This window comes from Squalius cephalus, assembly GCF_949319135.1.
Source record: "Squalius cephalus genome assembly, chromosome: 11".
Lineage (NCBI taxonomy): Eukaryota > Metazoa > Chordata > Actinopteri > Cypriniformes > Leuciscidae > Squalius > Squalius cephalus.
In genome coordinates, this window is record NC_137132.1 from 7,667,958 (window position 1) to 7,686,421 (window position 18,464).

General features: G+C 36.8%; 1 protein-coding gene across 1 annotated transcript in view; it reads right to left on the minus strand.

The window, feature by feature from the left end:
* The window catches only part of acsl3a (acyl-CoA synthetase long chain family member 3a), a 31,197-nt gene continuing 12,733 nt past the window's right edge, over positions 1–18,464 (minus strand). The window contains exons 5-14 of the mRNA XM_079886763.1: positions 16,464–16,614; positions 15,291–15,414; positions 13,598–13,669; positions 12,199–12,338; positions 10,711–10,883; positions 9,118–9,192; positions 7,009–7,200; positions 6,600–6,714; positions 4,721–4,878; positions 1–3,336 (exon numbers count right to left, since the gene is read on the minus strand). Coding sequence (XP_079742889.1) covers positions 3,179–3,336; positions 4,721–4,878; positions 6,600–6,714; positions 7,009–7,200; positions 9,118–9,192; positions 10,711–10,883; positions 12,199–12,338; positions 13,598–13,669; positions 15,291–15,414; positions 16,464–16,614 — 1,358 coding nt within the window. The 3' untranslated portion in view covers positions 1–3,178. The remainder of the gene's footprint in view (positions 3,337–4,720; positions 4,879–6,599; positions 6,715–7,008; positions 7,201–9,117; positions 9,193–10,710; positions 10,884–12,198; positions 12,339–13,597; positions 13,670–15,290; positions 15,415–16,463; positions 16,615–18,464) is intronic.

Consider the following 18,464-nt stretch of genomic DNA (forward strand, 5'->3'; position numbering starts at 1 on the left):
ACTGATGAGTTTAATAAAGTTTATTGTACATCACACAAAAGATGAAGCGTCAGTTTTACTTCAGAAAATCACAGTAAGAGCTGAGTAAACACAGTAAGTTATTAGAAGTGCGCAAGTACATAAACGAATTTTGGTAGAGATGAGGGAGCATTCCTGTGGGCGGAGGTTAGTCAAAAAACGGTTCTACTGACGTCATTAAAGAAGGAAGTAGAGGGATGTAGTCCAAACGGGCCGTTCGCTGTAGGCGACTTCTGTTAAATAAAATATCTCGCTTGGCATTGAACTTTGAGCTTTATCATTTTACAGATATTATTTATGCTCTAACAGCAACATTACACACTAAGTAAAGTTTGAAACATGGGATCACGAAGAACGGGACCTTTAAGACACATTCTACATACTGTATGGTATATGTGTACTGAGTAGTATGAGTTTTTTTCCCAACAGGAAAGCCCTTCATTCCATTATCTCAAGTTCACAGGATAATTTTATGACAAATTACAAAATAAATGACTAACTTATGACCTGATATTGCAATGTCAATGACTGATTTCATTTTAGTTCAAAACGGGCTGTTATCAGGGGGCACCGAAAACAGAGTAGGACCAAAAGGACAAAGTAATAACGAAAGGAGAGAGATCGTGCGACAGCTGCTTCCACAGGGATCAAAATGAGTTCAGTTAACAAGCAGAGAAAAAGAAGAAGCAGGGAGCTCTTCTACTCATCCAAGATCAGCTATGAATAACAAAACTGTTATCATAAACCAAGAAGGTCTCTTATACCAGGAAAATGCAGTCTGTTAGCTTTTCAAGCTTTTTAGAGTACAACTGTCAGGTTCTGGAAGAAAAAACTATTTTTTTTTCCTCCTTCATTTGTTTCCTCCATAGGGAAATAGATTGTTAACAATAATGTGTAAACCTTTAAAGGAAGCCCTACTGTGAGTTCTGAGGTTGATTGTTGATGGTATAATTCTGTTGAAGCCACCCGTTTGCATTATTTCAATGTATTTGTTTAAATAATCATGTTAACAGGGGAATTCATGGTGTAAAACTACATTACCCATGATGCAGTGCAAAAATTCCACCAATCAGAGAAACATGGCAAGCAAAAGACATTGCAGGGACATCCAAAATGCCAGGATGTCATACATACAAGAATTGAACAACTCCATTTGCAGCAAGCCTCAGCTGGTATCTTAGATTTATTTATTTCTAAACGAAACAGTTCAACACGCTCTGAAACAACTCAAGCACATGTCAGTGTCTTTATAGACAAATAGAGGAAAACCTCCTTGAAATGAATCAATTCATTTTAAAATGTTTAATGGACACGGTTGAATGGTTTATATTAGAAGAATTATACTAGATCTATTATCCTGTCCAGCAGGATATACAGTCACCCAATAGGAACATTCCAATCCTTGCACATAAATCAGAATCATCCAATGAGCAGAAACGGTTTAGTGATTTCATACTCTCCAATGAGCATGCTCTAATATTTAAATAAATCAGATTATTAACAATAACAATAATTTAAAATAAGCTTAAAGATGTTTGATTTTCCAGATCGTTGGTTAATATGCACACAGTCTCCTCCCGACAGAATTCAATTCAAATTATGGAAAGATTGAAAAAGCAAATAATGGCTTTAAGATTTCCTCATGTGTTTAGACATAATGAAACCATTCCAACGTTTGCATCAGCATTTGTCTATATACAAGAAACTGAAGGTTTCAATGAAATAGTAAGCTTAGAAAAACATGTCTTTTGATTCATGGGGGGGGGGGGGGGGGGTATCATGCATAAAATGTCCTGAGAAATCGCACATTAAGCTACCCTGGTAATCCAGAGTTCTCGCGAGAGCACAAGTTGAATTTGCTCAGTGAGTTACTCTGGTGTCGAGTAATGATGCTCATTAAATATGCCCCTCGATCTGAGCTGCACCAATCACATCGGGTTATCTGATATAGGCGGGCCAGAGGCGAGCTAAACAGATGACGACAGCGCTGTGACGTAGAAGTCATTAGTAAACACTGCAAGATGCCTATGGATGAACACCAGTTGTTTGAAACGGCTTTGGCCTCTACAATGAACGAGTTAGACTTGGCTTTTTATTTAAAACAGGAACAGAAGACGCCGCTCGAATCGTTCCTTTGCAAGAAAGACGTTTTTGCTGTTTTGCCGACCGGATACGGCAAGAGTCTAATCTACCAGTTAGCTCCGCTGGTAGCTAAGCGTATGGGGTTTATTGTTGTGATTGGTCGTAAGTGTTATCCAATTGCGTGCAGTGAGATTTTCAAATGCATGCTTGGTGCCGCCCCTCGAGCTGGCTGAATTTCATTAGTCGACGCCAGACCATTAATCTTTTAGATTTAGGTCTGGATTTCCAGGCTAACATTAAGCACTAATTTAATTTGAATGTGAACCCTACATTTTGCAATCCAATTCACATATTACTTTGCATCTGAGTTACATGTTGAGAGCAAAACACAGTGCTTAGTCACCATGTATATAACTGGAGAAAGCCACCACGATAATGTCACCAGAAGATTTTTTTTTAGCATATATTTAGTATCATCAAATAACATATGCACGTTTGTATGATGTAAAACGCATTTAAATATACGCATCACAGCACTGTGCACGTGCACAAGGTATTACTGAATTCGAATGAGAGAATAGTCAGATTCATGGATTACTTCAGGTCTACACCACACCTTTCAATCCAATCGAAAAGTCATTCAGATCGAGCTCAATCGGATTGATCGAGGTGTTTACATGAAGGATATGAGCAATCAATCTGATTATAAATGGATTTTTTTGGGTGTACTATATGTAATTGTAACATTTTTGCATGTCAATTATTTCACACGTTCTGATTTGCTGACATGTCGTGGGGGGGTTTGGAGAGTGCGCATGTGCTTAAGTCTGGAGGAAGTCTGGCATTACTTTTGGCAGCTTTGAGTTTTGCTGGTTGTGAGTGTTTGTGTTTACTGGACATCAGAAATATCATACTGATTCAATCAACTGTTTGAAAACATTTCCAAATGATTATGTTCACGTGTCTGTAACATCCATGGGAAATCTCCATCCTGATTGGAGTTTGCTAAAGTGTGATAAGTTACTTTTTCTGGCCCTCTTGTCCATCTCTTTTGTCTGGAACCAGCAGTGGTTTGGTTCTACTTGGCACCATACATCCTCTCAATGTCATCCTGGTAGTGAGTTTTTAGCTCCTTTCGCTTGAGTTTAAAAGCGTCTGTAACCAGGCCGGTCTCTGGAGTCCAGGGCTCAATGCTCAAGCAGATCTTCCGGGGAATCTCAAATCTTTCTAACTGGGCTGTTAAATACACAGGAACAGGAAATGAATCATAAGCACAACTAAACTAAGTGGTAAAACAAGAAGCACAACAAATGACTTTGTGCAGGATATAAACATTAATCTATAGCAGGGGTTCCCAAACTTTTTTGTCAGCCGAACCCCTTAGATGTGAAATATTTACTTAATTTGGATCGGATCAGCACGGAATGGAATGGTTAAGCAAAGAGAACAGTTTGGCGAGACGGGGGAAAAGCAGCTTTTGTAGCTGGACTTTAAAATGGACTCAAACCTCTTTTTAGTTGTGATAGTGTCTCAGTCCATATTAGATGTGGATATATTTTAACTAGTTATAAAAATGAAGACCGGAATATATTACTTTTGTAAATTACAATTGTAATGTAAACTAAAAAAATATTATTTAATAATTATAATAATCATTTTATTGACACTACAACACTAATATTTATGCTGTATATTAAATTCTTTACTTTCAAATGTTCTGTAATAAAATAATCTAGAGCATGTTGTGTTCCCAAATGAACGTTAAACTCTCAGTAGTTCCCTGCATTTACTGTGAGAGGCTGAATACAGTAGATCATATGGTGATTATCGTGCAGCCCCATTTATTTATTTAGATTTTACATTTGATTAATTAATTATTAGCTTTTTAATCACCTCACAAACTCCCGGTTGGGAAGCCCTGATCTATAAAAGTAAAATTTTAAGATTGCGCAGGTGCATTCTAGAGCTGAACTATTCGGAATGAATTGAGAATCCCGATTTTTTTTTTCTTCAGATAGAGATCACGATTCTGAACAGACAATTAAACAAAATAACTAGTAAAATTTACTAGAGGTTCTGACAAAATGTTATTTGCTGGCGTATATTTAAAAATGTTTAATTCATTTGAAATACTTATTTAAAAAAATCGGTTTGAATGAATGATTCAGTGACTCAGTCATAAATATTTCACTTGTTTCATTATTGGATGAATCAGCGTTTTTGAACGAATCTTGAATGATTCAATGACAAATACATATTTAATTTAAACAGTCAGTTGTCGCCACCTACTGGTGTAACGATGTAATGATACAATCGTTATTTGGAAGCACCAAGTTACTTTCAAAAGGTGATTTGCTTTATTGTGATTACTTTGCAGAGCAAACACAGATTTGAATGTTCTGGTGTGATTAAAAATAAAAATAAATAAATAATAGACGAGAATCGTTGTCATTTAGGAATAAGTTTGCATGGGAGTTTGAATCGAGATTGCAATCTTTTAACAATTAATCATGCAGCTCTAATGCATTCTTAGAGAAACTTGCATTCTGTGCACAGTATACATGCAACATACTACAGAAATAGTATGAGTAGTATGATAGTATGCCATGGACCCATTCACCTGTCAGTGCCGCTTCTGTGATGACTTTAAGCACCTCCTCCACGATGACAGGGTTGTTACAGAGCTCCTCCCACAAACCTCTGATACGCTTCCTCTCCGCCAGCGCCAGGAGCTGCTTCTTATTGGGCACCACAAAGCCAATCACGTACGACTCGTCACTGGAAAACAGGAAGAGGAGGGACTACAATTATTTGTGGGTGTATTCAGGAGTGTTGACTATCAAAGTGTTTTAGTTAGGGTTGGGCAATATGATTTCTTAAGAGTCATTTTATTTCAAGAAATTGATATATATCACAATATAGTTACTTTTATTTTACTTCGTATTTATTAACAACAACAATAGGACAAATACAATATAAAAACTATACAAATGACTGAACTGTGCTTTAAGCTTTTCAGGTACAGTGGGTCTATTTAACAGTTGCATAATACATGAATTAAATAATTGTGGAATGTTGTAACATCATAATTATTACTAAACCGAATTTAATCAACATTGAACTCAAAGTGAATAATGACACTATTGTCTTCTGTAGAGCTCCTTATAAGGATTATGAACTAATTTCATACTTGATGGACTTTATTCAGCTACTGAACTGAATCGACACTATTGTCTTTTTTAGAGCTGCTTTACTACAGAATTTGAATTGGTCTCATATTTGATATGCATAACTGATCATTATTTTCCTGTTCATCACTGTGAAGCTGCTTTGAATTAATCTATATTTTATAAAAGTGCTTTATCAGTAAAGGTGACTTGACATGATTACTGACATACATTATTTAGAAATGATGTTACAGAATTCATATTAAAATACTGGTGATGCCAATGTGCTTGCTGTGTGCTGCCACTACATACACTGCCTGGACAAAAAAGACGCTGTTTGGCTTTAAATGGATTTAAAGGCAAATGCTTAAAGGTGCCATATTATGCCCCTTTTCACAAGATGTAATATAAATCTATGGTGTCCTCAGAATGTGTCTGTGAAATTTAAACCAAAAAAAAATACCCCCCAGATCATTTATTATAACTTGTCAAATTTGCCCCTTTTTGGGTGTGAGCAAAAATGCGCCGTTTTTGTGTGTGTCCCTTTAAATGCAAATGAGCTGGCGCTCCTCGTCTCCGTTCAGAAGACGGCCGATCCTTTACACGAGCTTTGGATAACGGCAATAACAAAACACGCAAATCTTATCCAAAATCTCAGAAATAACCAGTAGTGGACTGCAGCCTTACAGAGACTCAGAAGACGCTGCAACCTTTAGACGCACCTGAATGGTTAGTGGATACTTTTATGTAGTTGTTGTGGAGTTACATTGATTCATCTCATCGACTTGCATGTACTGTCATGTTTAACTTTTACACAAGGTGACACAGTTCCCTGAGGTCTTTATAAGACAGCTGAGGCATTTTTTTGGTCAAATAGTGTTCAGTGCTCGTCTGTGCAACAATGACAGAACAGTTTGCATGCTTTGCTCGAAGTTTTGCCATTGCGTCAGAACTGGTTACACTGTTGTCGCTTCCGAAAACCAAATGGTGGCACCGTGGGTGGAAACGTGCAGATTAAGAGGCGGTAATATTATAATAAGATCCCCTTCCTACGTCAAAAGTGGAGCGAAATCTGATTGGCTTATTTTTTGACATGCTTGCAGAGAAAGGCTTACCAAAACAAAGTTTACTGGGTTGTCACTTTTCACGTTTTCTGGGTTGGTAGATGCACCGGGGACCCGATTATAGCACTTAAACACGGAGAAAGTCAGATTTTCATGATATGTCCCCTTTTAGAGTCTATGAATGATTGTAACTGTACTAAGGCATTTGTAAGTACTGTAACACATGTGTTTTTATTAGTGCAGTACAGGTTGTACTTTGTGTTGGCACCTGCTGGCATAGGCACAGATGTTGTCGACGAGTGGGCAGCTTTTCAGGACGGCCTCCACTTTTCCCAGAGACACATATTCTCCAGCTTGAAGCTTCACCAGGTCTTTCTTACGGTCTTAATACACACACACACACACACACACACACATGCAAATATTAAGCAGATTTCATCTGATATGATAAGTGAACTACAGGAAGTTCTCCTTTCTCTCCCTTTTGGAGTGTATCCTGCTTTCTTTGAGTTCTTATCACTGCCTTTATGGAAATATGTTGACAGTAAGATGTGTCATTTACAGGAAGAACAGGACTAAAGCGTTTTATTGCAAAACAGATGGGATTTCCATTCGCTCACTCCTGCCAAAACAATCTTTATGATGTTCTGGATAATCTCTCTTTGTCGCTCTCTTACCGATAATCTTCAGACAGCCATCTCCATGAAACTCTCCGATGTCTCCAGTGCAGAACCACCGCTGGCCTTTCTTATCCACGAAGAAGTCCTCACGGTTCTTGTCTTTGTTCTTGTAGTAGCCCATTGTTATGTTTGGCCCACCGACCAGAATCTCTCCTCGCGGACAGGGCCGGTCTGTGCTGCGATAGCCACCTGGATACACACATACATGATGCATTATGATGACAAAAAAGAGGGATGGGAAAACAGACTACACTGTATAAAAGCGCAACAGAAGAATTCCAGAAATACAAGTATCTTTCAAAATCTCCAGAGCGAAACTGAAGACAGACCTATCACGGGTTCATAGGTTGTTTAGCCAAAAGCCAATGTTATTTTAGTCTTGTGTAGCCAAACGTTTGACAAATCGACATATGTTTAATCCACATTGCAGCTTATGTTGGCCAAGAACAGCCCACTTACACAGGAAGAGACCATCTGACTGACAAATAAAGGGACCAATCACAGTTTTTCTAGCCAATTTAGGAGCGGTTTCCATGAACAGGTTTAGTTAAAACACTGAAAATTGTCAGAAAGTGTGTGTCGACAAGTGCATGAATCCTTGTGAAAAAGAAGTGTGCTTAATTGATTGAATGTGTGCTTGTAGTGTACTTCAAATCTTAAAAGTATGTATTTTTTAAAAACTGTACTTGCAGATAATATAAGATTAATTAAATAAAAGGCCACTACTACTTCCATTACCGTTTCTTAACACACTCAAGTATACTTTTAAAATGTGCACTTTGTAATAATGTGAAATTACATGATTACACTCTAAATCATTATCTTTTCATATCTTTTGTCATGCTTTAAAGAAGTACACTTATTTTGATGTGTTGACTAACATACTAAAGCACATCTAAAGTGTTTGATTATAATTTAAACTGTAGTGTGTTTTGTGTTGTAGTATATTTAAATATGACACAAGTTTCAATAGCAATTACATTAGTGTATATTGGTAGTTTACCATATATACATGTCAATTCAGACATTCATCAGTACACTTAAACCATATATTTTAAAGACAGTATAATTATGAAATTACATATAAAGATGGAATTAAGTTAAGTGGGTCAAAAAAACACTTTAGTTCATCTAATTGCATTTAATATAAATTTAAACTATAATTTTTTTTATTGTAGTGCAATTAATGATTACGATTTATTTTAAGGTGTCAGTGTTACAGTGTAATTATACATTTAAGTACTGAGTAATAATAAATGAACTTCATGTATGCACTTACTATAGAGTTAGGATTAGGGTCTGGTTTAGGGTTAGTTGCATCTAAAAACAATACATTGCAGTTTCTGAAAGCAGTACATTCAATAAGTATAGTATACATGATAGTTAAGTATATTCTTTGAAAGCATGTTATTTACTTCAGCATACTTTAAAAAAAAATATTTACGTGTACTTCTTTTTCACAAGAGCTAATCTGCATATGGATATCTACTTTACTTGCTACTAAGCGCCTCGAACAAACTGAATGTCTTTCAAAGATTTGAACACACTACTCTGACAAACTTTGGCAAATCCAGCTCCACCAGTCAGAGAAGTCGTTTGGCTATCATGGAAATGGGTAACACAGTAATCTCCAAAGTAATACTGCAAGCTAGCGAAGACTGCCTAGATACCGTTATATAATGTTTTGTGAGGCCTTAGTGTTAAAGCATAAAAGTGTAACCATCTAATCCCTGTGACGCGTGGCCTTCCATTCTTATGGCTTTAATAATGCTGCCATTATATAACATTTTGGCCTGTATTTTCCTATGAATATAGACTGTTCATAGTAATTTGATGCGTTTTCAAATAAAATGTTTGGTATCATTTACAGAACACAGCTGAGCTGATCTGTCCAGAAATAGCCGCTCGAAGTGTCTTCCTTACAAGGCCACAAATGACCATAAATACTTTTTTCCACTTCCTTCTCTTTTGTTCTGCTGTTATATTGCTCATAATTCTCTCGAGGTAGCAAACCACCAGACGTATCTCCTGATGGATAGGTAAACGTCCATGACAGTGTTTTTATAAGAGCAGATAAATGTGTGTATGTATGTGTATCACACTCACCCTCTATCCAGTCCTTCAGCTGAATTTCACAGCAAACCAATGGTGCACCAACTCGTCCTGTACTGTAATCCCAAACTACACACACACACACACACACACACACACACACACACACACACACACACACACACACACACACAATGAGATCAAATAAAACAATCTGTGCTTTGGCTGTAAGGTCACCGTTATATAATTATTTCCATTGCAGAAAAAAACATTAGAACATAAGACTAAATGTGTTTCTTCGATTAAACGAAATCTCATATTTCAGGAGTCACCAGCTGCGTTGCCTGTTCAACCATAGATTCCTCTTAGGAACACAACCATCAATCATTTTACAAGGCAACTGTCTTCCACAAATGTCCATGTTAACGTTTTTAAGGAACAGGATATAGAGTTAGAGACCTAGTTTCATTTGGCTGGACTTTTGTAAATATAATTTTCTCATTAATACACAATTACTGTTATTTTGAGTATGCAGAATCTGTTTACGTATTAAAGAGATCATATCATGATTTGTTTGGACTCTGAGGTCCACTTATAATGTCAGTCATGTATTTTTTGCACCACAGACCACAGAACATTTTTAAACTAGTTTTATTGCTTTGAATGGGACAATGTAGTTTTGCTTGTATTACTTGTGTTGTAAAAACATGAGCTTTATAGCAACAGTCTATTTTCCATCATATGACCCATTGAAGTGTTACAATATCCATGATTGTGTGCCTTTAACACTATTTATATTTACATACCGTAAAGTTTGGGTTTGGTAAGATTTAAATGTTTTTTTTTTGTTTTTTTTTAAAAAAGAAGTCTCTAACCAAAGCTGCATTTATTTGATAAAAAATAAAGTAAAAACAGTCATATTTGAATATATTTTAAAATGTAATTTATTCCTCCTATCACGTTCTTCTGTTTATTTTTAGTTTGTATCGCATTATTAATCCTGTGTTTCCTTCTGTTGTCATGGTTACTGATTGATACACTGATTTCACACACCTGATCCTTGTTTTGTTTATTGAGTTTGCTTGGTATATAATGCCCTCATTTCTGTCTGTTCTTTGTATGGTACTGTTTGTGTTAGCTCATTGTATCTTTGTTTTGTTTAGTACATTTAAGTTAATAGTGCTGCAAATTAGATCCTCTGCGCCTCATCTTGTCTTCTTCCTGACCACCTACGTGTCACTGTCAATTTTCAGCATCATTACTCCAGTCTTCAGTGTCACATGATCCTTCAGAAATCAGTCTAATATGATGATTCGCTGCTCAAGAAACATTTCTGATTATTATCCATGTTGAAAACAGTTGTGCTGCTTAATATTGTTGAAACTGGGATTCTTTGATGAAAAGAAAGTTCAAAAGAACAGCGTTTATTTGAAAACGAAATATTTCGTAACATTATAAATGTCTTTACTGATGCTTTTGATCAATTTAATGCATCCTTGCTGAATAAAAGTATTAATGTCTTTTTAACAAAATGTCTTACTGACCCCAAACATTTAAAGGTAGTAGTGCAGGTTATGAAAATATGTATTTGAAGTATAGTATTTGAAATCATGAAATAACAGTGCACAGTAGAGGTGTAAATCTCACGCTGGCTGATGGTCCCGGCGCCGCAGGTCTCTGTGAGGCCGTAGCCCTGACCCACAGGGCAGCAGAAGCAGATGTTCATGAACCGCTGGGTCACTGCAGAGAGAGGTGCCCCGCCTGACAATAACACTCGTAAACGCCCACCTAACAACGCCCGAACCTTCCGGAAGACCAGCCTGGAGAGAGAAGAAAGATTGGGCTTTGATGGTAGAGTATATTGAGGACATGCGTGTAAGATGTGTCGAGTTTCTGTATGTGTGTGTGTGAGGGATGTCAGTGACTGTGAGAACCGGTTTTGGGGAGTTACTAAAATTAGTATTGCTATTCAATGATAATTCAATAATAATCAAATGCACCATCCCTGAATGCAGTCTTTCTTTCGAGTAGCATTGAGAAGACTAATTGATTGTGGTAAATTGTTTTTTGGATATTTCAATGAACTATTAAAAAATTGAACTCAGTATTCCAAGAATAGTGAAATAAATATTTAGTTAAATCAGTGTTTCTCAACCGGTGGGTCGGGACCCAAAAGTGGTTCTGAGTAGTGATGGGCAAGAGTGATCGAGTACTCGTTCGTGACAGCGACGATCGATCATGAAACTGACGATCGCCATGACTTTAAAAAATATATTTATCTTTTTTTCTGATTGGTTATTGCGGCATTTGGGGCGGTTCCTGAGGTCTGATTGGATAGCGTTAGACACATGCCTTCCAGACCGGCGAAATAAAGTGAAATTGGATTTGAAAGCGTGCTCTGTTTGCAGGTATGATGTTCATTCTATTCATCAGAAGCAGTTTCCATATGTTTTAGTAACAGTTCATGTTAGTATTGTGTATTTGGTAACTTGTTTCCATAACCCCAAAATGCCACTTTATTTTCACATGTTATTTTGTATATATTTAAGTGACTGGTGGTGGCTCATACCAACTTACCAACTTTATTGTATTAACAAAAACTATTTTGGGACTGCTATTTAATAGCCTTATCTTATATACCTACTATTTATTAGTTATTAGTCATATTCTTACAATTTACGTGTATGTTAAGTAAAGGAGGATGGTACTATGTGTGTGTATGTGTGTGTGTGAGTATGTGTGTCAAAAAGTTTTGTGAAATATATTTGCTTGGTTTTTATTACAAATGTATTAATATATATATATATATATATATATATATATATATGTGTGTGTGTGTGTGTGTGTGTGTGTATCCTAAAAAAAGTGGGTTGCGGCTTGATGAAAATGTGGGTCATGGCAAAACTAGTTGAGAACCACTGAGCTAAATAATGACTGATTCAATTATACAAGTTACATGTTTTTCATTATAGTTTTATAACAATTATGTAAATATACGTGTTCAAGTTTCGAAACACAAGCTTTACTGTAGTTTTACTACTCTAAATCATGAGCAGCTTGTAAAGAATGTTCTTCAACACTAGGGATGGAGTTTGTATGTGTGTGTGAGAGTATTCGTGTGTGTGTTTGATGTACTTGTCACACAGTGGAGTGCTGTATCCCATCGCAAGCTGCTCCATCTTATAGTTGTAGGCCAGTAGAAACAGAGTCCTCTGAAAAGTGCTCATTTCCTCCACCTTTAGCATTACATTCTTGTAGATTCGATCCATAATCTCCTATACACACGGACAGAGAAAATATGTGCATATAAGAGCCGCAGACATAACTGATGACCTCACTGAAACATGAAAGGGATTTCTATCTCTTTCTGACGTTGCATGAATGTCTTTGTTTCCAGACATTAATATATTTTTTAAAACGTTAATGCATGTCACACTGGCAATGACCTGAATACACCTCTTTTATGATACTCACGTTTACATTTCTGAATTAAAATTATATTTTTTTGTGGGGCTTGAAATCCAAAATGTCTACTTTGAGTAACCCTCCCCCAGATATCATAAGAAAGAAAAAAAGTCACAAATCTCGATATTTTAAAAAAGTAATAAAATTGAAAATCATTATATACATACTAACATATTTAATATACAATAAAATATACTATATAAAAGTCTAGAATTTTCTGACCAAAATATTTTTTTATGCTAAATTATTATTATTATTATTATTATTATTATTACATTATTAATATGTTTTTAACATTTTAAAAACTTTTGTCCACCAAAGCAAAAGTCATTGAGGTATAATCAACATGCAGGAGGCCATTCTGTGAAACAAAAAAACAAACAGGAAATAACATCACAAAAGGACCCCTAGACTGTGGGCACAGAAGCAATGACCTCTTCTCACAGAGAGAGGAGGATAAAAAGTACCACAAAAAAGTAGAACACATCTTAAAAAAAACTTAAAGCATAATATTTCATGGTACATGAATATGGTAGTCATTCAGAACAATGGTAATATTACCATCTGGTACCACCAAGGGAAGTGGACATGGATTCTAATTGAGTTCATGCTGACATTTTTCCATTTCACATTGTGATATGGGAGGGTGGAGAAGCCCCTTATGATTTTTCCCTTTTCAATGCTCCCTTATGATTCGGATGTTCTCCCACTGCTGAGAGAGCCGTGTCAGCCGCTGTGTTTATGGAAGTTTGCTGTGCTGTGTCGTTATCAGTCCACAGGGACCCTCGTATCCAACCACACCAAGACAGTGTGTGTGTGTGAGTGAGTGAGTGTGCATTTACAGTGTCCTCAGGCACAGAAAATCTTGAAATTAAACATTATTAATTGTGTATCTACAGTGTGTGAGTCACTACTTGTGTGTGTGTGTGTGTTTGTGTATGTCAGAGGGATATCCACACCGGGCTTTCTCACGTTCTGTTTACAGCTGCGAATCATTCTGGACAATCACATTCGCTGACATTAAACCCCAAAAGCCCAGAGAGAAACAGAGAGAAAGCTTCAGCCTTACTGGTACTGCTGCCATTAGAGTGGGCTTCAGGACACTGATGTCTCCTTTGCTTCCCTTCTTTATCTTGGTTGACTATAAAGTGAAAACAACACAAAAAGAGAAACATCTCTGTAAGTTTAATTCATCTCAACCCATTTGCAAAACCAAAGAAAACTCCCACAGTGCTGCACATTTTTTCCATTACGTGATTCTGACGTTTCAGCATTTTCTCTGGTGACAATATTTCGCTCCTATTATGCTTTTTTTTTTTTTTTTAGGATATAACCTTTAATGTAGGGTGTTATATAGCTGCTTGTGAATGTAAAAGGACTGTGAAGTTTCAAAGATCAGAGTGCACAATAAATGGAGGTATTTTCTCCTAAAAGAAAGAAATAATCTCAGTCTAAGGTCTTCATTGGCTGCCGCGAACAACGTCTACTTTGACCCGCCCTCAAACACTGTAGTTGTAGCGGATACTGAAAGAGTTTGGTTGGTGTTGTCGACAAAAGACCGTCAACCGTGTCAAAATTTCTGACACGGGCTGTAAGCGGTCGACCAATTACAACAGACTGGGCCGTCTGACCAATCAGAGCACAGCAGGCTCTTGGAAAGGCGGATTTTGTTTAAAAATGTTTAAAAACAGCTGATGATCAGTGCCGATTATATCCTGTCAATCAAAAGGGTGTGGTAAAACATGACCGACAGCAAATCACATTGTGTGTGAAGAAAATCTCTTGTGTTGAGTTAGTTAATGCAAGTTAATGCGACAATAACGCATTGACAGCTAAAAACAGCTACATAAAAGCAGGCTCTATTTGACCCTATGAATCACCCGTAGTTCAAGCCAGGGTTGCCAGATCTGCAGTTTTTCCCTATAGGCTACTGAACATTATTTGTAGCGCACCTCTCATCCAATAATCGCAAATAGCTCTGTGTTTTGATACTTACAAAAAGAAACAAAGTGTCATCTTTCAAATTCTGTCCATTTTATCACGAAATTCAAACAATAAATGGCGTTTTGATGCTCTTAAATGTGAGGTGACAGATCACTGTAGCGCCTCAGTTCAAGCAGTCTATTCTTCCACTTTAATACAAATTGTATCTAGAAAAACATGCATGAATATCAGAAGGTAAGTTGAAAGTTACAGTACAACTTGCCGAAATCCGTGTCATATCTCATGCAATCACTCAATCAGTGTTTCAACTGTGGAAAGATGTCAATAAAGATGTCACTTGCTTGTGAAGTAAATATTACATTTATTTATGCATTTAGCAGACGTTTTTATCCAAAGCGACTTACATTGCATTTCAAGGTACACATTTACATTCTTATCAGTTCTAGCTTTCCCTGGGAATTGAACCCATGACCTTGGCGTTGCAAGCGCCAACGCTCTACTGTTTGAGCCACAGGAAAAATTATAGTATGCCAAATGAGAGGGTTCTCTGTATAGTTTGCATATTTTTTTATCCATAAGAAAAAACTATCGGTATTGGTATCGGCTGATATAATTCTGAATAATCGGCTATCGGTATCGGCTGAGAAATTTCATATCGGTGCATCTCTACTTTAAATACTTGATTGTGACATCACAGAGCACTGTGTTGATTTCCTGAGTCCAATCACAGAGAGCGCTTTGATGAACAGAGTGCCTCACTGTAACATCATAGGCCTGTGTTTTGACTTTCAGAGTCGATAGGAGCAAAAGGTTATTACCTGGTCTGAGAGAGTTTGTGGTGAAGAGTAGCCGATTCTACAGCCGTGTGCAAAACACACCATCTCAGCGCTCAACTCTAACACATGAGCCAGTGGAAGGTAGCCAATGTATGTGTCATCCTCACTGCAAAAACAAAAACTGTCTGTTTAATATAAACATCAGGTTTTAAATTTAAAACCAGAGAATGGAAAATATGTGTTTTATATCTAAACATACAGTATCTAGTTAGTCAGACTCTGTTAATCATCAGGCCTGTTCTACACATTGTGTATAAAAAAATAAAATAGAATAATAAGAAATATACAGTGATTTTTTTCTGATACTACTTTACCAACAGCCATAAAAACAATTAAAGACTTGATCATTATGAAATCTACACTACTGTTTATCTTTTATTCAGCAAAGATGAATTAAAATAGAAAAAGGAGGACCACATTTACATCTAAATGGTCATTATTTTATACAGAAATATCTTTTTCCAAACAATAAGAAAGTTGGTGACAGTTGGGTTTCATTAGTAAACATTAGTTAACTACTAAAGTTAACATGAATTAAGAATGAAGAATACTTCTACAGCATTTATAAATCTTAGTTCATGTTAATTTCAACATTTACTCAAACATTATTAAAATCAAGTTGTATTTGTTAACATTAGTTAATGCACTGTGAACTAACATGAACAAGAACAGCTGGATTTTTAACTAACATTAACGAAGATGAATAAATACTGTGACAAATGTATTGCTCACTGTTAGTTCATGTTAGTTAATACATTAACTGATGTTAACTAATTAAACCTTATTGTAAAGTGTTACCAGAAAGTTTATTCTTTTATTTTATTTTGCCTCATAAAAGTTTGTTGCAAAAACAGTTTTTCCTGTATTTTCAGTTTGTTTTTTCAAACACATAGTAGAAGTGGACAATAAAATACACATGACATATATAATATGCAGTGCATGGCACAGGAATTCCCACAGACCCATAACTGTCACTGTTTTTTCTCTTTCTCACTCTCTGTTTATTTTATCCATAGGGAACGATTGGTTTTCTAGGAAACACTGATAAACATACAACATCCACAAACACATCAGTGAATGCACAATACTGCATGTGCACAGTTAATGCCAAGACATGACAGATCGAGGGATGTTAGCATGGATTTGTTTCCATACCCGAGGTTGGGAATCCTCTCTGCCATGCCAGTGATTGCGGCAATAATATTACTGTGAGAGATCATGACTCCTTTAGGCACTCCAGTGGAGCCGCTGGTGTACATGATCACGGCCACATCAGAGGCACACGGAGCCTGTCTCTGCCTCGACGCTGTGGAGACATCAGAAGAACTTACTACAAATGTCTAATTACATTCTCTATATGTGACACTGCACCACAAAACCAGTCACATGGGTCAATTTTTTGACATTGAGATGTATACATCATCTGAAAGCTGAATAAATAAGCTTTCCATTGATGTATGGTTTATTAGGATAGGACGATATTTGGCCGAGATACAACTATTTGAAAATCTGGAATCTGAGGGTGCAAACCAATCTAAACATTGAGAAAATCGCCTTTAAATTGTCCATTTATGTTGTGCTGCATTCACTCACAATAATAACTGTTTTATATATTTATGGTAGGAAATTTACAAAATATCTTCATGGAACATGATCTTTACTTAATATCCTAATGATTTTTGGCATAAAAGAAAAATCGATAATTTTGACCCATACAATGTATTGTTGGCAATTCCCACAAATATACCCGTGCGACTTGTGACTGGTTTTGTGATCCAGGGTCACATATATAAAGGGATTATTCTATTAAAGGTGCTCTAAGTGATGTCACACGTTTTTTAGGCCAAAACATTTTTTGTCACATACAGCAAACATCTGAACACACTGTAAAAAAACGCGGTCTCTGTAGACACCACAGGCTCCACAAACAGCAACAAAACCAAACTGGGCTCACCCGCACCAAGAAACAGAACAAACTGTGTTCCAGCCAATCACCGACAAGAAGTATTTGAGGGTGGGGTTTGGGGGGTTAGTGCGCGTACACATGAAGGGGGTGTGTGGAGGAGAGAGAAGCATCAAGCATGAAGAGGGAAGTTTGAATTATGGCCGACACACGACCAAAGAGACGACGTTCCGATGAACAAATTGCAAAGAAGAGGGACAAGGATAAGGAACACGCGAAGTACCGAATTTACATCGGAAAAACCTTCGAAAGGTGGCGAGAACTCCGCCGGCAGAACGGATTCCAATCCGACATTCAATTGCTCTGTTTTTGCAGAACAGGTAGTAGGCCTAAATCCATTTTTCTTTCTAAACTGACGTTCATGTTCGCCAAACCAACACAAGGATGTAATTAGCTAGAACTATGTAGTCAGCGTCAACTTTGGTGAATACAACATATATGTTTCTAGCAGCTAGCGATCAATTTCTATTGTAAATGATCAAGCAAATTCACAGTAGGGCGACAATTTGTGTGAATGATTGTTTTCAGCCACTGTTTGTTATGAATTTGAATGTTCATTTATAACGTTAGGCTATTGACAACTTTGACTAAATTTGTTTACGACGCCGCCGTTGTTTATGCTCACTGTGAAACGCGAAGCTAACGTTATCTTGCTATTATTGCGTCCTTGTATGGGCGATATAGTTATAACCTCATGTGGCGAAACGATTTTAAGACAATGTTTCTCTTTTTCTGCATTCTGTTCTGCAATATATAAAAGCATTTATCTAACTTGGTGACATTACACATTGAATGAAGTATCAGTAAAACTTAACTTTGTTTGTAGTGACTACTTTGACTTTCCTTTATGCCGGAAGGGAGGGGAGGAGGGAGGAGACGGGATGAGGAGGAGGGAGGGTCTAGCTAGCCTCCGTTTTGTTTGACAACAATTCGAATGTCTACAAGAAGTTACGACTCCCGGCATCGCTTATAGCACCTTTAATCACTAGCGTTCCAATTAGAATGCATTATATCTGGCTTTAGAATGCTTCACTGTGACAGAACAGGGCTTTGATCTCATCAATGCTTATTTGTTGTGACATCATAGAGAGTAGTGCTTTCATCTCATAACTGTGCAACTGTAAAATCACAGACGAGACCTTTGTACTCTTGAGTGTTTAATTATAACATCACAGAGCTTTGCCTTGATCTCC